We start from the raw sequence: 23,781 nt of genomic DNA on the forward strand, positions 1-23,781 counted from the left end.
TAGTCTACTGTACCACTGTAGTCAACTGTAATCTACTGTAGCACTGTAGTCTACTGTAGTCTACTGTAGTCTACTGCACCACTGTAGTCTACTGTACCACTGTAGTCAACTGTAATCTACTGTAGTCTACTGTAGCACTGTAATCTACTGTAGTCTACTGTAGCACTGTAGTCTACTGTAGTCTACTGTAGTCTACTGCACCACTGTAGTCACTGTACCACTGTAGTCTACTGTAATCTACTGTACCACTGTAATCTACTGTAGTCTACTGTACCACTGTAATATACTGTAGTCTGTGTTACTGCAATCTACTGTACCACTGTAGTCTACTGTAGTCTACTGTAGCACTGAAGCCTACTGCACCACTGTAGTCTACTGTAGTCTGTGTTACTGCAATCTACTGTACAACTGTAATCTACTGTAATCTACTGTACCGCTGTAATCCACTGTAGTCTACTGTAGCATAGCAACACTGCGGCAGGTAGCCTAGTTTGTAGAGCGTTGGGCCAGCAACCGAAAGGTTGCTAGATCGAATCCCCAAAATGACAAGGTAGAAATCTGTCGTTCTGCCCCTGAACAAGGCAGTTAACCCACTGTTCCCCTGAACAAGGCAGTTAACCCACTGTTCCCCTGAACAAGGCAGTTAATCCACTGTTCCCCTGAACAAGGCAGTTAACACACTGTTCCCCTGAACAAGGCAGTTAATCCACTGTTCCCCTGAACAAGGCAGTTAATCCACTGTTCCCCTGAACAAGGCAGTTAATCCACTGTTCCCCTGAACAAGGCAGTTAATCCACTGTTCCCCTGAACAAGGCAGTTATTCCACTGTTCCTAGGCTGTCATTGTCAATAAGAGTTTGTTCTTAATTAACTGGCTTTCCTAGTTAAATAAAGGTTAAATACAAATGTAATTAAATTATACAAATTCTGTAGGATTGTGAGATGGACTGATTGTCGGCGTTTCTCAGGTCATGAAACTTCCCCTTACTGTGACCTCATTGTGACATCACTGATACACCCTGTAGGATGCTATACATCACTGAGACACCACTGTAGGATGCTATACATCAATGAGACACCACTGTAGGATGCTATACATCACTGAGACACCACTGTAGGATGCTATACATCACTGAGACACCACAGTAGGATGCTATACATCACTGAGACACCACTGTAGGATGCTATACATCACTGGGACACCACTGTAGGATGCTATACATCACTGGGACACCACTGTAGGATGCTATACATCACTGAGACACCACTGTAGGATGCTATACATCACTGAGACACCACTGTAGGATGCTATACATCACTGGGACACCACTGTAGGATGCTATACATCACTGGGACACCACAGTAGGATGCGATACATCACTGAGACACCCCTTTAGGATGCTATACATCACTGAGACACCACTGTAGGATGCTATACATCACTGAGACACCACTGTAGAATGCTATACATCACTGAGACACCACTGTAGGATGCTATACATCACTGAGACACCACTGTAGGATGCTATACATCACTGAGACACCACTGTAGGATGCTATACATCACTGAGACACCACTGTAGGATGCTATACATCACTGAGACACTACTGTAGGATGCTATACATCACTGAGACACTACTGTAGGATGCTATACGTCACTGGGACACCCCTGTAGGATGCTATACATCACTGAGACACTACTGTAGGATGCTATACGTCACTGGGACACCCCTGTAGGATGCTATACATCACTGAGACACTACTGTAGGATGCTATACATCACTGAGACACTACTGTAGGATGCTATACGTCACTGGGACACCCCTGTAGGATGCTATACATCACTGAGACACCACTGTAGGATGCTATACATCACTGAGACACCACTGTAGGATGATATACATCACTGAGACACCACTGTAGGATGCTATACATCACTGAGACACTACTGTAGGATGCTATACATCACTGAGACACCACTGTAGGATGCTATACATCACTGAGACACCACTGTAGGATGCTATACATCACTGAGACACCACTGTAGGATGTAATACATCACTGAGACACCCCTTTAGGATGCTATACATCACTGAGACACCCCTGTAGGATGTAATACATCACTGAGACACCCCTTTAGGATGCTATACATCACTGAGACACCACTGTAGGATGCTATACATCACTGAGACACCACTGTAGGATGCTATACATCACTGAGACACCACTGTAGAATGCTATACATCACTGAGACACCCCTTTAGGATGCTATACATCACTGAGACACCCCTTTAGGATGCTATACATCACTGAGACACCCCTGTAGGATGCTATACATCAATGAGACACCACTGTAGGATGCTATACATCACTGAGACACCCCTTTAGGATGCTATACATCACTGAGACACCACTGTAGGATGCTATACATCACTGAGACACCACTGTAGGATGCTATACATCACTGAGAAACCACTGTAGGATGATATACATCACTGAGATACCACTGTAGGATGCTATACATCACTGAGACACCACTGTAGGATGCTATACATCACTGGGACACCTCTGTAGGATGCTATACATCACTGGGACACCTCTGTAGGATGCTATACATCACTGAGACACCCCTTTAGGATGCTATACATCTTTGAGACACCCCTTTAGGATGCTATACATCACTGAGACACCCCTTTAGGATGCTATACATCACTGAGACACCACAGTAGGATGCTATACATCACTGAGACACCCCTTTAGGATGCTATACGTCACTGAGACACCACTGTAGGATGCTATACATCACTGAGACACCACTGTAGGATGCTATACATCACTGAAACACCCCTTTAGGATGCTATACATCACTGAGACACCACAGTAGGATGCTATACATCACTGAGACACCCCTTTAGGATGCTATACGTCACTGAGACACCACTGTAGGATGCTATACATCACTGAGACACCACTGTAGGATGCTATACATCACTGAAACACCCCTTTAGGATGCTATACATCACTGAGACACCACTGTAGGATGCTATACATCACTGAGACACCACTGTAGGATGCTATACATCACTGAGACACCACTGTAGGATGCTATACATCACTGAGACACCACTGTAGGATGCTATACATCACTGAGACACCACTGTAGGATGTAATACATCACTGAGACACCACTGTAGGATGCTATACATCACTGAGACACCACTGTAGGATGCTATACATCACTGAGACACCACTGTAGGATGCTATACATCACTGAGACACCACTGTAGGATGCTATACATCACTGAGACACCACTGTAGGATGTAATACATCACTGAGACACCACTGTAGGATGCTATACATCACTGAGACACCACTGTAGGATGCTATACATCACTGAGACACCACTGTAGGATGTAATACATCACTGAGACACCACTGTAGGATATAATACATCACTGAGACACCACTGTAGGATGCTATACATCACTGAGACACCACTGTAGGATGTAATACATCACTGAGACACCCCTTTAGGATGCTATACATCACTGAGACACCACTGTAGGATGTAATACATCACTGAGACACCACTGTAGGATGCTATACATCACTGAGACACCACTGTAGGATGCTATACATCACTGAGACACCACTGTAGGATGCTATACATCACTGAGACACCCCTTTAGGATGCTATACATCACTGAGACACCACTGTAGGATGTAATACATCACTGAGACACCACTGTAGGATGCTATACATCAATGAGACACCACTGTAGGATACTATACATCACTGAGACACCACTGTAGGATGCTATACATCACTGAGACACCCCTTTAGGATGCTATACATCACTGAGACACCACTGTAGGATGCTATACATCACTGGGACACCACTGTAGGATGCTATACATCACTGAGACACCACTGTAGGATGCTATACATCACTGAGACACCACTGTAGGATGCTATACATCACTGAGACACCACTGTAGGATGCTATACATCACTGGGACACCACTGTAGGATGCTATACATCACTGAGACACCCCTTTAGGATGCTATACATCACTGAGACACCACTGTAGGATGCTATACATCACTGGGACACCACTGTAGGATGATATACATCACTGAGACACCACTGTAGGATACTATACATCACTGAGACACCACTGTAGGATGATATACATCACTGAGACACCACTGTAGGATGCTATACATCACTGGGACACCACTGTAGGATGCTATACATCACTGAGACACCACAGTAGGATGCTATACATCACTGAGACACCACTCTTGGATGATATACACTGAGACACCACTGTAGGATGCTATACATCACTGAGACACCAGTCTAATGTTCCATTGTAATCTACTGCAATCTACTGTACCGCTGTAGTCCACTGTAATCTACTGTACCACTGTAGTCTACTGTTGTCTACTGTCCCACTATAGTCTACTGTAGTCTTCTATAAAAGACCACTGTAATCTACTGTACCACTGTAGTCTGCTGTACCGCTGTAGTCTGCTGTAGTCTACTGTGCAACTGTAATCTACTGTACCACTGTAGTCTACCGTACCACTGTAATAAACTGTAGAATACTGTAGTCTAATGTTCCATTGTAATCTACTGTTGTCCACTGTAGTCTATTGTCGTCTTCAGTAATCTTCTGTAATCTACTGTAGTCTACTGGAATCTACTGTAGTCTACTGTAATCTACTGTAGTCTACTGTAATCTACTGTAGTCTACTGTACCCCTGTAATCTACTGTACCACTTTAGTCTGCTGTACAACAGTAATCAACTGTAGACTACTGTAGTGTTCTGTTGTCTCCTGTACCACTGTAGTCTACTGTACCACTGTAGTGTTCTGTTGTCTCCTGTACCACTGTAGTGTTCTGTTGTCTACTGTACCACTGTAGTCTTCTGTTGTCTACTGTACCACTGTAGTGTTCTGTTGTCTACTGTACCACTGTAGTCTACTGTAGTCTACTGTACCACTGTAGTCTTCTGTACCACTGTAGTGTTCTGTTGTCTACTGTACCACTGTAGTCTTCTGTTGTCTACTGTACCACTGTAGTGTTATGTTGTCTACTGTACCACTGTAGTGTTATGTTGTCTACTGTACCACTGTACCACTGTAGTCTACTGTACCACTGTTGTCTACTGTACCACTGTAGTCTACTGTACCACTGTAGTGTTCTGTTGTCTACTGTACCACTGTAGTGTTCTGTTGTCTCCTGTACCACTGTAGTGTTCTGTTGTCTCCTGTACCACTGTAGTGTTCTGTTGTCTACTGTACCACTGTAGTGTTCTGTTGTCTACTGTACCACTGTAGTGTTCTGTTGTCTACTGTACCACTGTAAGCTACTGTACCACTCTAGTTTGCTGCAGCACTGAAGTATCCTGTCCCTGTACTGTACCAGAAATTAAAGTGTCTTTAATTGGTCTCGAACCAAGTTACATGTTCCTCCACAAACACAACAAAAACGATCCATACCTCATGGTGCTGGGCCCAGTCAGGTCTTTAACAGAACAATATAACTATCCATGGTGCTGGACCCAGTCAGGTCTTTAACAGAACAATATAACTATCCATGGTGCTGGGCCCAGTCAGGTCTTTAACAGAACAATATAACTATCCATGGTGCTGGGCCCAGTCAGGTCTTTAACAGAACAATATAACTATCCATGGTGCTGGACCCAGTCAGGTCTTTAACAGAACAATATAACTATCCATGGTGCTGGGCCCAGTCAGGTCTTTAACAGAACAATATAACTATCCATGGTGCTGGACCCAGTCAGGTCTTTAACAGAACAATATAACTATCCATGGTGCTGGACCTAGTCAGGTCTTTAACAGAACAATATAACTATCCATGGTGCTGGACCCAGTCAGGTCTTTAACAGAACAATATAACTATCCATGGTGCTGGGCCCAGTCAGGTCTTTAACAGAACAATATAACACTCCATGGTGCTGGACCCAGTCAGGTCTTTAACAGAACAATATAACTATCCATGGTGCTGGGCCCAGTCAGGTCTTTAACAGAACAATATAACACTCCATGGTGCTGGACCCAGTCAGGTCTTTAACAGAACAATATAACTATCCATACCCCATGGTGCTGGACCCAGTCAGGTCTTTAACAGAACAATATAACTATCCTTGGTGCTGGGCCCAGTCAGGTCTTTAACAGAACAATATAACTATCCATGGTGCTGGACCCAGTCAGGTCTTTAACAGAACAATATAACTATCCATGGTGCTGGACCCAGTCAGGTCTTTAACAGAACAATATAACTATCCATGGTGCTGGACCCAGTCAGGTCTTTAACAGAACAATATAAATATCCATGGTGCTGGGCCCAGTCAGGTCTTTAACAGAACAATATAACTATCCATGGTGCTGGACCCAGTCAGGTCTTTAACAGAACAATATAACTATCCATGGTGCTGGACCCAGTCAGGTCTTTAACAGAACAATATAACTATCCATGGTGCTGGACCCAGTCAGGTCTTTAACAGAACAATATAACTATCCATGGTGCTGGACCCAGTCAGGTCTTTAACAGAACAATATAACTATCCATGGTGCTGGACCCAGTCAGGTCTTTAACAGAACAATATAACTATCCATGGTGCTGGACCCAGTCAGGTCTTTAACAGAACAATATAAATATCCATGGTGCTGGGCCCAGTCAGGTCTTTAACAGAACAATATAACTATCCATGGTGCTGGACCCAGTCAGGTCTTTAACAGAACAATATAACTATCCATGGTGCTGGGCCCAGTCAGGTCTTTAACAGAACAATATAACTATCCATGGTGCTGGACCCAGTCAGGTCTTTAACAGAACAATATAACTATCCATACCCCATGGTGCTGGACCCAGTCAGGTCTTTAACAGAACAATATAACTATCCATGGTGCTGGGCCCAGTCAGGTCTTTAACAGAACAATATAACACTCCATGGTGCTGGACCCAGTCAGGTCTTTAACAGAACAATATAACTATCCATGGTGCTGGACCCAGTCAGGTCTTTAACAGAACAATATAACTATCCATGGTGCTGGACCCAGTCAGGTCTTTAACAGAACAGTATAACTATCCATGGTGCTGGCCCAGTCAGGTCTTTAACAGAACAATATAACTATCCATGGTGCTGGGCCCAGTCAGGTCTTTAACAGAACAGTATAACTATCCATGGTGCTGGACCCAGTCAGGTCTTTAACAGAACAATATAACTATCCATGGTGCTGGACCCAGTCAGGTCTTTAACAGAACAATATAACACTCCATGGTGCTGGGCCCAGTCAGGTCTTTAACAGAACAATATAACTATCCTTGGTGCTGGGCCCAGTCAGGTCTTTAACAGAACAATATAAATATCCATGGTGCTGGACCCAGTCAGGTCTTTAACAGAACAATATAACTATCCATGGTGCTGGGCCCAGTCAGGTCTTTAACAGAACAATATAACTATCCATGGTGCTGGACCCAGTCAGGTCTTTAACAGAACAATATAACTATCCATACCCCATGGTGCTGGACCCAGTCAGGTCTTTAAGTGTGAAAAAACGGTTGGAACCACAAAACATTTGGGAAAATCAGAAACCTGGAAAACAGAGAACGGAATTCGGGGGAAAATCTGAATTTTGCAAACAAATATTTTAAAAGACCTTCAAACTTTGGAGTGTCATCCTGCAGCACAGCATTTTGGGTAAAGTTGAGGTCAGGTCCAATATTGACTCTGCACCCAGGAGGGATTGAAGCTGGACCATGCTAGAAATGCTTTAAAGTAATATAATATATGCTATTTTGCAGACACTTTGAGCCAAAGCGACATACATGTGTGAGTACATTTGTACGTATGTGTGGTCCCGGGAATTGAACCCACTAACCTGGTGTTGAAATGCTCTACCAAGATGCATGACAGGGTTATGAATGCTTTGTGAACCCTCCATTTAATTAGATTTATAAAGCCTTTATTAAGCAGTGCTTATGCCACCCTTTATAAAGCACAGGTTTATGTCACATTTGGTTATGTCCCACAGTTATGCCACATTTATGAAGCCTTTATAGAGCATGACATACAGTTATAGATGCATCCCCAACATGCTCAATGGGCGACATGTCTGGTGAGTATGGAGGAATTGGAACACGCTGTCCAACATGTCGATCCAGAGCATCCCCAACATGCTCAACGGGTGACATGTCTGGTGAGTATGGAGGAATTGGAACACGCTGTCCAACATGTCGATCCAGAGCATCCCAAACATGCTCAATGGGTGACATGTCTGGTGAGTATTCAGGCCATGGAAGAACTGGGACATTTTCAGCTTCCAGGACATGGGGCCGTGCATTATCATGCTGAAACATGATGGTGGTGGATGAATGGCCCGACAATGGCCCTCAGGATTTCATCACGGTATCTCCTCGCATTCAAATTGCCATCAATAAAATGCAATTGTGTTCGTAGCTTATGATGACGCTCTTGCTGCTGGTGATTCTCTGATCCACCTCTATGCAGACGACACCATTCTGTATACTTCTAGCTCTTCTTTGGACACTGTGCTAACTAACCTCCAGACGAGCTTCAATGCCATACAACTCTCCTTCCGTGGCCTCCAACTGCTCTTAAATGCAAGTAAAACTAAATGCATGCTCTTCAACCGATTGCTGCCCCACCTGCCCGCCCGTCCAACATCACTACTCTGGACGGTTCTGACTTAGAATATGTGGACAACTACAAATACCTAGGTGTCTGATTAGACTGTAAACTCTCCTTCCAGACTCACATTAAGCATCTCCAGTCCAAAATGAAATCTAGAATCGGCTTCCTATTTCTCAACAAAGCATCCTTCACTCATGCTGCCAAACATACCCCTGTAAAACTGACAATCCTACTGATCCTTGACTTCGGCGATGTAATTTACAAAATAGCCTCCAACACTCTACTCAGCAAATTGGATGTAGTCTATCACTTTGCCATCCATTTTGTCACCAAAGCCCCATATACCACCCACCACTGCGCCTTGTATGCTCTCGTTGGCTGGCCCTCGCTTCATATTCGTCACCAAACCCACCAAACTTATCTCAGCTCACTGGTTACGATAACACCAACCTGTAGCACGCACACCAGCAGGTATATCTCACTGGTCACCCCCAAAGCCAACTCCTCCTTTGGCCGCCTTTCCTTCCAGTTCTCTGCTGCCATTGACTGGAACGAATTGCAAAAAAAAAAATTAATCACTGAAGCTGGAGACTTATTGTAATGATCTTCATCTTCATGGGATGAGGAGTAGGAAGGATCGGACCAAAGCGCAGCGTGGTAAGTGTCCATTATTATTTATTATTACAGAACACGAAAATACAAAATAACCAAGTGAATGTAAGAAATGAAAATCGAAACAGTCCTGAAAGGTGAAAACACAAAACAGGAAACAACTACCCACAAAACACCAGGGGGTACCTAAGAATGGTTCTCAATCAGAGACAACGATAGGCAGCTGCCTCTGATTGGGAACCATACCAGGCCAAACACATAGAAAAGAAAACATAGAATGCCCACCCCAACTCACACCCTGACCAAACCAAAATAGAGACATAAAAAAGGAACTAAGGTCAGGGCGTGACACTTATATCTCCCTCACTAACTTTAAGCATCAGCTGTCAGAGCAGCTTCCAGATCATTGCACCTGTACATAGCCTATCTGTAAATGGCCCACCTAACTACCTCATCCCCATATTGCGATATATTTTTTTGCTCCTTTGCACCCCAGTATCTCTACTTGCACATTCATCTTGTACACATCTTTCACTCCAGTGTTTATTGCTAAATTATAATTATTTCGCCACTATGGCCTATGTATTGCTATTTATTGCCTTACCTCCCTAACTTACTACACTGAATATAGACTTTTCTACTGTGTTATTGACTATACGTTTGTTTTATTCCATGTGTAACTCTGTGTTGTTGTTTGTGTCGGACTGCTTTGCTTTATCTTGGCCAGGTCGCAGTTGTAACTGAGAACTTGTTCTCAACTTGCCTACCTGGTTAAATAAAGGTGAAATAATAAATAAAATAAAAATGTCTCCCCATACCATAACCCCACCGCCACCATGGGGCACTCTGTTCCCAACGTTGACGTCTAACCACTTGCCCACGTGACGAAATACAAGTGGTCTACGATTGTGAGGCCGGTTGAATGTACCGCCAAATTCTTTAAAACGACGTTGGAGGCGGCTTATGGTAGAGAAATTACCATTCAATTATCTGGCAACAGCTCTGGTTGACATTCTTGCAGTCAGCATGTTAATTACACGCTCCCTCAAACCTTGAGACATCTGTGGCATTATGTTGTCCCTTTGTCCCTGGCTTTTATTGTCCCCAGCAGGTGCAGGTGCACCTGTGAAATGATCATGCTTAATCAGCTTCTTGATATGCCGCACCTGTCAGGTGGATGGATTGTCTTGGCAAAGGAGAAATGCTCACTAATAGGGATATATTCAAATTTGTATACAAGATTATAGAGAAATAACCTTTCTGTGCGCATGGAACAATTCTGGGATCATTTATTTCAGCTCATGAAAAATGGGACCAACACTTTACATCAGTGGTCACCAATCGCAATCAACTGGTCAATCTCCAAGGCATTCCCAGTCGATCACCAAACATTTCTGTAAAAAAATTAACAATAAATCCTTTTGTTACTTAAAAAAAAATTTTTTTTGTGCTGTTAGCAAAATGTGCACTTGATTCAGCAGCCCTGACGCCAGGAGGTTTCTCCATTTGAACCATTTCATTTGTCTGAAGGTTAAACTCCGCCTACACCGCAGGCCCAGAGAGAAAATCAAGTGCACCTATAGGCCTACTGCTGGCCAATCAGACAGTTCAGATCACAATTTTCTCATGCCGTAGAAAGATGCCTCCAACGCACAGGAATATTTCACTTTCTCTGGTCATATGAGTAACAACATGAGTTGGTACATGAGGCAGAAATAATGCAGTGTGACTTGAGTTTCGCCATCAGCTAGAAGACTGTGTCCCCTTTTCTCAGTGGAGGGAAGAAGGGCGGAGGGAGGGTGAGAGGCAGCCTTACCACTGCACCATCCCTCCCCTCAGACTGACCATCAGCTAGAAGACTGTGTCCCCTTTTCTCAGTGGAGGGAAGGAGGGCGGAGGGAGGGTGAGAGGCAGCCTTACCACTGCACCATCCCTCCCCTCAGACTGACCATCAGCTAGAAGACTGTGTCCCCTTTTCTCAGTGGAGGGAAGGAGGGCGGAGGGAGGGTGAGAGGCAGCCTTACCACTGCACCATCCCTCCCCTCATACTGACCATCAGCTAGAAGACCGTGTCCCCCTTTCTCAGTGGAGGGAAGGAGGGTGGAGGGAGGGTGAGAGGCAGCCTTACCACTGCTCCCTCCCCTCATACTGACCATCAGCTAGAAGACTGTGTCCCCCTTTCTCAGTGGAGGGTAGGAGGGTGGAGGGAGGGTGAGAGGCAGCCTTACTGCTGCACCATCCCTCCCCTCAGACTGACCATCAGGCGCAGGCCATTGGTCCAGTAAATATATATATATGATTATGCTCACTTAGCTGTGCTTCACAAGTAAAACAACAAAATATCTATTACTAGTGTGATCATATTTTTTTTCACCTTTATTTAACCAGGTAGGCTAGTTAAGAACAAGTTCTCATTTACAATTGCGACCTGGCCAAGATAAAGCAAAGCAGTTCGACACATACAACACCGAGTTACACATGGAGTAAAACAAACACACAGTGTAAACAAGTCTATATACGATGTGAGTAAATGAGGTGAGATAAGGGAGGTAAAGGCAAAAAAAGGCCATGGTGGCAAAGTAAATACAATATAGCAAGTAAAACACTGTCACGACCGTCGTATTGAGGAGACCAAAGCGCAGCATGGTGTGAATACATACTTTTAATTATAGATGAAAAAACCACGAAGTACACTGAACAAACTACCGTGACCATTATACAAACTGAGTGCTAACATGCAACATCACATAGAGAATAACCCACCAACCACATTACAACCCAGGCTACCTAAATATGGTTCCCGATCAGAGACAACGACAAACACCTGCCACTGATTGAGAACCATATCAGGCCAAAACACATAGAAACAGACTAACTAGACATGCAACATAGAATGCCCACTCATATCACACCCTGACCAAACAAAACATAGAAACAAACAACGCAAATAATAGTCAGAGTGTGACAAACACTGGAATGGTAGATTTGCAGTGGAAGAATGTGCAAAGTAGAAATAAAAATAATGGGGTGCAAAATAAATAAATAGTAGGGGGAGAGGTAGTTGTTTGGGCTAAATTATAGGTGGGCTATGTACAGGTGCAGCAATCTGTGAGCTGCTCTGACAGCTGGTGCTTACAGCTAGTGAGATTACTGCACCTGTACATAGCCCACCTATACTTTATACACCCAATGTCTTTAAATATAATGTATAAATGGTCTGAGAAGAATAACATTGGCAGGGCATTTCAAGCATAGCCAATATGCAGGGATAATGTACTGGTACTATAGCCTACTGAGCATAGCCAATATGTAGGGATAATGTATTGGGCCTACTGAGCATAGCCAATATGCAGGGATAATGTACTGGTACTATAGCCTACTGAGCATAGCCAATATGCAGGAATAATGTATTGGGCCTACTGAGCATAGCCAATATGCAGGGATAATGTACTGGTACTATAGCCTACTGAGCATAGCCAATATGCAGGAATAATGTATTGGGCCTACTGAGCATAGCCAATATGCAGGGGTAATGTACTGGTATTATAGCCTACTGAGCATAGCCAATATGCAGGGATAATGTATTGGGTCTATAGCCTACTGAGCATAGCCAATATGCAGGGATAATGTATTGGGTATATAGCCTACTGAGCATAGCCAATATGCAGTGATAATGTATTGGGTCTATAGCCTACTGAGCATAGCCAATATGCAGTGATAATGTATTGGGTCTATAGCCTACTGAGCATAGCCAATATGCAGTGATAATGTACTTGGGTCTATAGACTACTGAGCGTAGCCAATATGCAGTGATAATGTATTGGGCCTATAGCCTACTGAGGATAGCCAATGCAGGGATAATGTATTGGGTATAGCCTATATGCAGGGATAATGTATTGGGTCTATAGCCTACTGAGTATAGCCAATATGCATTGATAATGTATTGGGCCTATAACCTACTGAGCATAGCCAATATGCAGTGATAATGTACTTGGGTCTATAGACTACTGAGCGTAGCCAATATGCAGTGATAATGTATTTGGGTCTATAGACTACTGAGCATAGCCAATATGCAGGGATAATGTAATGTATTGGGTCTACAACCTACTGAGTGTAGCCAATATGCAGTGATAATGTATTGGGCCTATAACCTACTGAGTTTAGCCAATATGCAGGGATAATGTATTGGGTATAGCCAATATGCAGTGATAATGTATTGGGTCTATAGCCTACTGAGTATAGCCAATATGCAGTAATAATGTAATGTATTGGGTCTACAACCTACTGAGTGTAGCCAATATGTAGTGATAATGTATTGGGCCTATAACCTACTGAGTATAGCCAATATGCAGTGATAATGTATTGGGCCTATAGCCTACTGAGGATAGCCAATATGCAGGGATAATGTATTGGGTATAGCCTATATGCAGGGATAATGTATTGGGTCTATAGCCTACTGAGTATAGCCAATATGCATTGATAATGTATTGGGCCTATAACCTACTGAGTATAGCAAATATGCAGTGATAATGTATTGGGCCTATAGCCTACTGAGTATAGCCAATATGCAGTGATAATGTATTGGGTCTATAGCCTACTGAGTATAGCCAATATGCAGGGATAATGTATTGGGTCTATAGCCTACTGAGTATAGCCAATATGCAGTGATAATGTATTGGGTCTATAGCCTACTGAGTATAGCCAATATGCAGGGATAATGTATTGGGTCTATAGCCTACTGAGTATAGCCAATATGCAGGGATAATGTATTGGGTCTATAGCCTACTGAGTATAGCCAATATGCAGGGATAATGTATTGGGTCTATAGCCTACTGAGTATAGCCAATATGCATTGATAATGTATTGGGTATGTACCATCTACAGATTATAACATGTACCAACTACAGATTATAACATGTACCATCTACAGATTATAACATGTACCATCTACAGATTATAACATGTACCATCTACAGATTATAACATGTACCATCTACATAGGCACTTCTGGTTTTGGAAGGACCATTAAGGTAATGGGAATGGTGTACTCAGTCTCTCTGTGCTAGTTGTCTCATTTTACATGAATAATATGTATGGTTTTTCAAACCCTCTGGTTTAAATAAATGTTGACATTTGATATTCTTTCTCATATCATACTCATATCATACAAGTATTAGTGCACTATGCAGTAAGATTACTTACCCCCTAAATAGTATGGTAGTGGAGGGCTAATCATACGGCCTAGAACGTTAGTGACATGTTAACAACAGCGACATCTAGCGGCTGATCAACGCAAAGACAATAGTATTTATATTGTACTTCCGGGTCCACATGGTCCCTTCCTTGTTGTTTCTCTAAACTTCACGAAACAGTGGATAATTTATTGATTCTCCGAACATTGACCAGAGATATTATTGACGATGTATCATCAACCGGTACTGAAGAACCGACGGACTCTTCTGGAACGAGCTGAGAAATTCATATCTGAGATTTATTTCACCGACTGCAACCTTAGGGGAAGGTAAATTGTATTTCTTAGCTAGCGGTCAAGTGCAATAAAATGCATGCCCATTACCCACTCAATATGCCCAGCTAAGTAGCAATGTTTTGTTGGGCAGATGGAAGTTCTATTTATTGTGCAAAATGTTTGAATTCTCCGCGGGTGAAGAGAGAAACTGCTCTGCTCCTTGTAATAGCAATTGTTTTCTGGGTAATGAATCCCCCTTCTGGATCTGGTTATGAGACACTGATAGCACTTTATGTGGCGATCTGAGTCCTATAAAAACACGTTTCTTACAACATGACTCGTTTCCAGACTATATGGAGACGCCTGTCCCCTGGAGTCCATCTCCTCGTCTCTGTCACAGCAACGGATCCCTTTCCTAGAGGCTGTCAAACAGAACTTTGAGCCGTATCAAGTTGGTGATACCTTTGGACCTACGTAAGGACTGGAATATTTTGTAGCTCTCTTCGAACACCATGTTTGGTTAAATACCATGAACGAGTGAATGAATTAATGAATGAACGAGTGAATGAATGAATGAACGAGTGAATGAATGAATGAACGAGTGAATGAATGAATGAATGAACGAGTGAATGAATGAATTAATGAATGAGTGAGTGAGTGAGTGAATTAGTGAGTGAATTAGTGAGTGAGTGAGTGAGTGAGTGTGAGTGAATTAGTGGAGTGAGTTGGTGAACGAGCGTGCAAAAGAACGAACAAACCAGTGAACCAACAAACTAGCATGAGTAATGTTTTATTACAGATGGTGGACATGCTGGTTTAAAGTATCTCTGAGGATACCAGACTCCTGGAGAGGGAAGCAGGTCCATCTGAGCTGGGAGAGTGATGGAGAGGCCATGGTCTGGAGGGATGAGCAACCTGTACAGGTTCAACATTATATACACACCCACATGAGCCTTACCTCATCCACCATATCACTACAGTACCTCATCCACCATTCCTCAACCACCATAACACTACAGTACCTCATCCACCATACCACTACAGTACCTCATCCACCACACCTCAACCACCATAACACTACAGTACCTCAACCACCATACCACTACAGTACCTCATCCACCATACCTCATCCACCATAACACTACAGTACCTCATCCACCATACCTCAACCACCATAACACTACAGTACCTCATCCACCATACCTCAACCACCATAACACTACAGTACCTCATCCACCATAACACTACAGTACCTCATCCACCATACCTCATCCACCATACCTCAACCACCATAACACTACAGTACCTCATCCAACCACACCTCAACCACCATACCACTACAGTACCTCATCCACCATACCTCATCCACCATAACACTACAGTACCTCATCCACCATAACACTACAGTACCTCATCCACCACACCTCAACCACCATAACACAACAGTACCTCAACCACCATACCACTACAGTACCTCATCCACCATACCTCATCCACCATAACACTACAGTACCTCATCCACCATAACACTACAGTACCTCATCCACCATACCTCAACCACCATAACACTACAGTACCTCATCCACCATACCTCAACCACCATAACACTACAGTACCTCATCCACCATACCTCAACCACCATAACACTACAGTACCTCATCCACCACACCTCAACCACCATACCACTACAGTACCTCATCCACCATACCTCATCCACCATAACACTACAGTACCTCATCCACCATAACACTACAGTACCTCATCCACCATACCTCAACCACCATAACACTACAGTACCTCATCCACCACACCTCAACCACCATACCACTACAGTACCTCATCCACCACACCTCAACCACCATACCACTACAGTACCTCATCCACCATACCTCATCCACCATAACACTACAGTACCTCATCCACCATACCACTACAGTACTTTATCCACCATACCTCAACCACCATAACACTACAGTACCTCATCCACCATAACACTACAGTACCTCATCCACCATACCTCAACCACCATAACACTACAGTACTTCATCCACCATACCTCAACCACCATAACACTACAGTACTTCATCCACCATACCTCAACCACCATAACACTACAGTACCTCATCCACCATAACACTACAGTAGATCATCCACCATACCTCATCCACCATAACACTACAGTACCTCATCCACCATACCACTACAGTACCTCATCCACCATAACACTACATTACCTCATCCACCATACCACTACAGTACTTCATCCACCATACCTCAACCACCATAACACTATTGTACCTCATCCACCATACCACTACAGTACCTCATCCACCATACCACTACAGTACCTCATCCACCACACCTCAACCACCATAACACTACAGTACCTCAACCACCATACCACTACAGTACCTCATCCACCATAACACTACAGTACCTCATCCACCATACCACTACAGTACCTCATCCACCATACCACTACAGTACCTCAACAGACTAGTCTCATCCTCTCAGCTTGCCTTGGGGCAAAGTCACAATAACAATCTGTTTTAGTTATATGTGAACTATGTTATGTACGCTAATCAAGCCTCACTGCATGTTGTTCAAACACATCATTCTCAGTGGTTGACCTTGATGTTGTCATTTGATTGGCAGGGGTTGACCTTGATGTTGCTATATGATTGACAGGGGTTGACCTTGATGTTGTTATTTGATTGACAGGGGTTGACCTTGATGTTGTTTTATGATTGACAGGGGTTGACCTTCATGTTGTTATTTGATTGACAGGGGTTGACCAAAGAAGGGGAGAAGACCAGCTACGTCTTGACTGAGTGTCTGAAGGATGATGAGCCACACAGGTTAGTGGGTTCTACATCCTGACTGAGTGTCTGGAGGATGATGATCCACACAGGTTAGTGGGTTCTACATCCTGACTGTCTGAAGGATGATGATCCACACAGGTTAGTGGGTTCTACATCCTGACTGTCTGAAGGATGATGATCCACACAGATTAGTGGGTTCTACATCCTGACTTTCTGGAGGATGAGACACACAGGTTAGTGGGTTCTACATCCTGACTGACTGGAGGATGATGATCCACACAGATTAATGGGTTCTACATCCTGACTGACTGTCTGGAGGATGATGATCCACACAGGTTAGTGGGTTCTACATCCTGACTGACTGGAGGATGATGATCCACACAGATTAGTGGGTTCTACATCCTGACTTTCTGGAGGATGAGACACACAGGTTAGTGGGTTCTACATCCTGACTGACTGGAGGATGATGATCCACACAGATTAGTGGGTTCTACATCCTGACTTTCTGGAGGATGATCCACACAGGTTAGTGGGTTCTATGTCCTGACTGTCTGGAGGATGATGAGACACACAGATTAGTGGGTTCTATGTCCTGACTGTCTGGAGGATGATGATCCACACAGGTTAGTGGGTTCTATGTCCTGACTGACTGGAGGATGATGATCCACACAGGTTAGTGGGTTCTACATCCTGTTTGGGGTGAATTCAATTTACATTTGACATTTTAGTCATTTAACAGACGCTCTTCAGGGATTTTTCTGCCATGTAAATCCTTTTGTGTTCAGCAAACGGTGGCTACTTTTAAGACTCTTAAATTTAAAATATAGCTCAGTGAATGTATTTGATTTGATTAAAACACATAGGATGTGTCAAGATATGGAAAAATATAAGTTTAAACATTTCAATCGATTGGTTGAAAGGACAGGAGGCTCTCGGTTGACTAAGTTTGTTTAGTCGGGGACAGCGCTGCTCTACATTGAGTTGGCGCGTAGCGGTCTGTTTGCAGCGAGTCAGGATCGCCTCAGTGTGTTCTAGTTCTGTGTTGTAAACTGTAGTCTGTCTTCTGTCTCTTTTAGCATCTCCCTGTATGTCGAGCTGGCGTGTAACAGTCTTTTCGGAGCGGGAAAGGGATCCATGATTGCAGCACCTGACCCAGACAGGAAGTACTCTGTCCAGAAGGCTGAGCTTGTGGTGTTTAAGTCGGACGTCAGGGAGCTGCTGACTGATTTGGAGATGCTGGTAGACATGGTCAAGGTATGTTGAGAGATCAGTATTCTATAATGTCAAGGTTCTACCTAATGGGATGTGAAGTAGGTCAAGAGGTCATGTCTGGAGCAGGCTGGGGTCAATTCCAGGAGTAGAAGGTCAAGAGGTCATGTCTGGAGCAGGGTGGGTTCAATTCCAGGAGTAGTAAACTAACTAAATGGAATTGACTCCAAACCTGAACCTGCAGATGGAATTGTGACATTTAACTGTGAATGAAGTGTAACTGTCAACTTTAGTTAGTCTGCTGTTCTGTTCCTGCTTTCTCATTGGCCTGTTGATCTTCTCTCTTCTGCCTCCTCTCAGTTGCTGGGTGAGGGGGAACAGCGTGGGTACCAGGCTCTGTTCACAGCCAATGAGATGGTGAACCTGTGTGAGCCGACCAATCCCAGCTCATTTCCTGCGGCCCGGAGTCTGGCTCAGAAGTTCTTCAGCCAGAGGAATGGAGAGAGCCAGCACACTGTCCATGCTATGGGACACTGTCACATTGACTCAGGTGAACATCTCTCTCTTTCAAGATGACTGATTTTGTTTAGTCTATGTCCATGTATTGAGTTCTCCTGTAATGATGCTCCACTGTCTACTGCTGCTCCACTGTCTACCGCTGCTCCACTGTCTACTGCTGCTCCACTGTCTACTGCTGCTCCACTGTCTACCGCTGCTCCACTGTCTACCGTTGCTCCACTGTCTACCGCTGCTCCACTGTCTACTGCTGCTCCACTGTCTACTGCTGCTCCACTGTCTACCGCTGCTCCACTGTCTACTGCTGCTCCACTGTCTACCGCTGCTCCGCTGTCTACCGCTGCTCCGCTGTCTACCGCTGCTCCACTGTCTACCGCTGCTCCGCTGTCTACCGCTGCTCCGCTGTCTACCGCTGCTCCGCTGTCTACCGCTGCTCCACTGTACTGCTGCTCCACTGTCTACTGCTGCTCCACTGTCTACTGCTGCTCCGCTGTCTACCGCTGCTCCGCTGTCTACTGCTGCTCCACTGTCTACTGCTGCTCCACTGTCTACTGCTGCTCCACTGTCTACCGCTGCTCCGCTGTCTACTGCTGCTCCACTGTCTACCGCTGCTCCGCTGTCTACTGCTGCTCCACTGTCTACTGCTGCTCCACTGTGTGTGGTGTACTGCTGCTCCACTGTCTACCGCTGCTCCACTGTCTACCGCTGCTCCACTGTCTACTGCTGCTCCACTGTCTACTGCTGCTCCACTGTCTACTGCTGCTCCACTGTCTATTGCTGCTCCACTGTCTACCGCTGCTCCACTGTCTACCGCTGCTCCACTGTCTACCGCTGCTCCACTGTCTACTGCTGCTCCACTGTCTACTGCTGCTCCACTGTCTACCGCTGCTCCGCTGTCTACTGCTGCTCCACTGTCTACTGCTGCTCCACTGTCTACTGCTGCTCCACTGTGTGTGGTGTACTGCTGCTCCGCTGTCTACCGCTGCTCCGCTGTCTACTGCTGCTCCACTGTCTACTGCTGCTCCACTGTCTACTGCTGCTCCACTGTGTGTGGTGTACTGCTGCTCCACTGTCTACCGCTGCTCCACTGTCTACTGCTGCTCCACTGTCTACTGCTGCTCCACTGTCTACTGCTGCTCCACTGTCTATTGCTGCTCCGCTGTCTATTGCTGCTCCACTGTCTACCGCTGCTCCACTGTCTACCGCTGCTCCACTGTCTACCGCTGCTCCACTGTCTACCGCTGCTCCACTGTCTCCCGCTACTCCGCTGTCTACCGCTGCTCCGCTGTCTACCGCTGCTCCGCTGTCTATTGCTGCTCCACTGTCTATTGCTGCTCCACTGTCTACTGCTGCTCCACTGTCTTCTGCTGCTCCACTGTCTACCGCTGCTGCCCTGTGAACTGCAGCTCCACTGTGTGTGGTGTACTGCTGCTCCACTGTCTACTGATGCTCCACTGTGTGTGGTGTTCTGCTGCTCCACTGTGTGTGGTGTACTTCTGCTCCACTGTGTGTGGTGTCCTGCTGCTCCACTGTGTGTGGTGTCCTGCTGCTCCACTGTGTGTGGTGTCCTGCTGCTCCACTGTCTACTGCTGCTCCACTGTCTACTGCTGCTCCACTGTCTACTGCTGCTCCACTGTCTACCGCTGCTCCACTGTCTACCGCTGCTCCGCTGTCTACCGCTGCTCCACTGTCTACCGCTGCTCCGCTGTCTACCGCTGCTCCACTGTCTACTGCTGCTCCACTGTCTACTGCTGCTCCACTGTCTACCGCTGCTCCGCTGTCTACTGCTGCTCCACTGTCTACTGCTGCTCCACTGTCTACTGCTGCTCCACTGTGTGTGGTGTACTGCTGCTCCGCTGTCTACCGCTGCTCCGCTGTCTACTGCTGCTCCACTGTCTACTGCTGCTCCACTGTCTACTGCTGCTCCGCTGTCTACCGCTGCTCCGCTGTCTACTGCTGCTCCACTGTCTACTGCTGCTCCACTGTCTACTGCTGCTCCACTGTCTACCGCTGCTCCGCTGTCTCCTGCTGCTCCACTGTCTACCACTGCTCCGCTGTCTACTGCTGCTCCACTGTCTACTGCTGCTCCACTGTGTGTGGTGTACTGCTGCTCCACTGTCTACCGCTGCTCCACTGTCTACCGCTGCTCCACTGTCTACTGCTGCTCCACTGTCTACTGCTGCTCCACTGTCTACTGCTGCTCCACTGTCTATTGCTGCTCCACTGTCTACCGCTGCTCCACTGTCTACCGCTGCTCCACTGTCTACCGCTGCTCCACTGTCTACTGCTGCTCCACTGTCTACTGCTGCTCCACTGTCTACCGCTGCTCCGCTGTCTACTGCTGCTCCACTGTCTACTGCTGCTCCACTGTCTACTGCTGCTCCACTGTGTGTGGTGTACTGCTGCTCCGCTGTCTACCGCTGCTCCGCTGTCTACTGCTGCTCCACTGTCTATTGCTGCTCCACTGTCTACTGCTGCTCCACTGTGTGTGGTGTACTGCTGCTCCACTGTCTACCGCTGCTCCACTGTCTACTGCTGCTCCACTGTCTACTGCTGCTCCACTGTCTACTGCTGCTCCACTGTCTATTGCTGCTCCGCTGTCTATTGCTGCTCCACTGTCTACCGCTGCTCCACTGTCTACCGCTGCTCCACTGTCTACCGCTGCTCCACTGTCTACCGCTGCTCCACTGTCTCCCGCTACTCCGCTGTCTACCGCTGCTCCGCTGTCTACCGCTGCTCCGCTGTCTATTGCTGCTCCACTGTCTATTGCTGCTCCACTGTCTACTGCTGCTCCACTGTCTTCTGCTGCTCCACTGTCTACCGCTGCTGCCCTGTTTACTGCAGCTCCACTGTGTGTGGTGTACTGCTGCTCCACTGTCTACTGATGCTCCACTGTGTGTGGTGTTCTGCTGCTCCACTGTGTGTGGTGTACTTCTGCTCCACTGTGTGTGGTGTCCTGCTGCTCCACTGTGTGTGGTGTCCTGCTGCTCCACTGTGTGTGGTGTCCTGCTGCTCCACTGTCTACTGCTGCTCCACTGTCTACTGCTGCTCCACTGTCTACTGCTGCTCCACTGTCTACCGCTGCTCCGCTGTCTACCGCTGCTCCGCTGTCTACCGCTGCTCCACTGTCTACCGCTGCTCCACTGTCTACTGCTGCTCCACTGTCTACTGCTGCTCCACTGTCTACCGCTGCTCCGCTGTCTACTGCTGCTCCACTGTCTATTGCTGCTCCACTGTCTACTGCTGCTCCACTGTGTGTGGTGTACTGCTGCTCCGCTGTCTACCGCTGCTCCGCTGTCTACTGCTGCTCCACTGTCTACTGCTGCTCCACTGTGTGTGGTGTACTGCTGTGCCACTGTCTACCGCTGCTCCACTGTCTACCGCTGCTCCACTGTCTACTGCTGCTCCACTGTATACTGCTGCTCCACTGTCTATTGCTGCTCCACTGTCTACTGCTGCTCCACTGTCTATTGCTGCTCCGCTGTCTATTGCTGCTCCACTGTCTACCGCTGCTCCACTGTCTACCGCTGCTCCACTGTCTACAGCTGCTCCACTGTCTCACGCTACTCCGCTGTCTACCGCTGCTCCGCTGTCTACCGCTGCTCCGCTGTCTACTGCTGCTCCACTGTCTACTGCTGCTCCACTGTCTACTGCTGCTCCACTGTCTTCTGCTGCTCCACTGTCTACCGCTGCTGCCCTGTGAACTGCTGCTCCACTGTGTGTGGTGTACTGCTGCTCCACTGTCTACTGATGCTCCACTGTGTGTGGTGTTCTGCTGCTCCACTCTGTGTGGTGTACTTCTGCTCCACTGTGTGTGGTGTCCTGCTGCTCCACTGTGTGTGGTGTCCTGCTGCTCCACTGTGTGTGGTGTCCTGCTGCTCCACTGTCTACTGCTGCTCCACTGTCTACTGCTGCTTCACTGTCTACTGCTGCTTCACTGTCTACTGCTGCTCCACTGTCTTCTGCTGCTCCACTGTCTACCGCTGCTGCCCTGTGAACTGCTGCTCCACTGTGTGTGGTGTTCTGCTGCTCCACTGTGTGTGGTGTACTGCTGCTCCACTGTCTACTGATGCTCCACTGTGTGTGGTGTTCTGCTGCTCCACTGTGTGTGGTGTACTTCTGCTCCACTGTGTGTGGTGTTCTGCTGCTCCACTGTGTGTGGTGTTCTGCTGCCCCACTGTGTGTGGTGTCCTGCTGCTCCACTGTGTGTGGTGTCCTGCTGCTCCACTGTGTGTGGTGTTCTGCTGCCCCACTGTGTGTGGTGTCCTGCTGCTCCACTGTGTGTGGTGTCCTGCTGCTCCACTGTGTGTGGTGTACTTCTGCTCCACTGTGTGTGGTGTTCTGCTGCTCCACTGTGTGTGGTGTTCTGCTGCCCCACTGTGTGTGGTGTCCTGCTGCTCCACTGTGCGTGGTTTTCTGCTGCTCCACTGTGCGTGGTTTCTGCTGCTCCACTGTGTGTGGTGTC

At 46.3% G+C, this 23,781-nt stretch overlaps 1 protein-coding gene across 3 annotated transcripts in view; it reads left to right on the forward strand.

Annotated features, from left to right (window-relative positions):
• Positions 1 to 14,564: 14,564 nt before the first annotated feature.
• man2c1 (mannosidase, alpha, class 2C, member 1) overlaps positions 14,565 to 23,781 on the forward strand; it is a 50,542-nt gene continuing 41,325 nt past the window's right edge. For 2 of the 3 annotated variants that reach the window (XM_090230812.1, XM_090230813.1), the window contains exons 1-6: positions 14,565 to 14,823; positions 15,118 to 15,243; positions 15,569 to 15,692; positions 17,557 to 17,627; positions 18,668 to 18,845; positions 19,161 to 19,350. In XM_090230812.1, the coding sequence (XP_090086938.1) occupies positions 14,723 to 14,823; positions 15,118 to 15,243; positions 15,569 to 15,692; positions 17,557 to 17,627; positions 18,668 to 18,845; positions 19,161 to 19,350 (790 nt within the window). In that variant the 5' untranslated portion in view covers positions 14,565 to 14,722. The remainder of the gene's footprint in view (positions 14,824 to 15,117; positions 15,244 to 15,568; positions 15,693 to 17,556; positions 17,628 to 18,667; positions 18,846 to 19,160; positions 19,351 to 23,781) is intronic. The other variant, XM_090230815.1, reaches the window with a different exon arrangement.

Source organism: Oncorhynchus mykiss, chromosome 4 (assembly GCF_057628025.1).
Source record: "Oncorhynchus mykiss isolate SJ-2025 chromosome 4, ASM5762802v1, whole genome shotgun sequence".
NCBI lineage: Eukaryota > Metazoa > Chordata > Actinopteri > Salmoniformes > Salmonidae > Oncorhynchus > Oncorhynchus mykiss.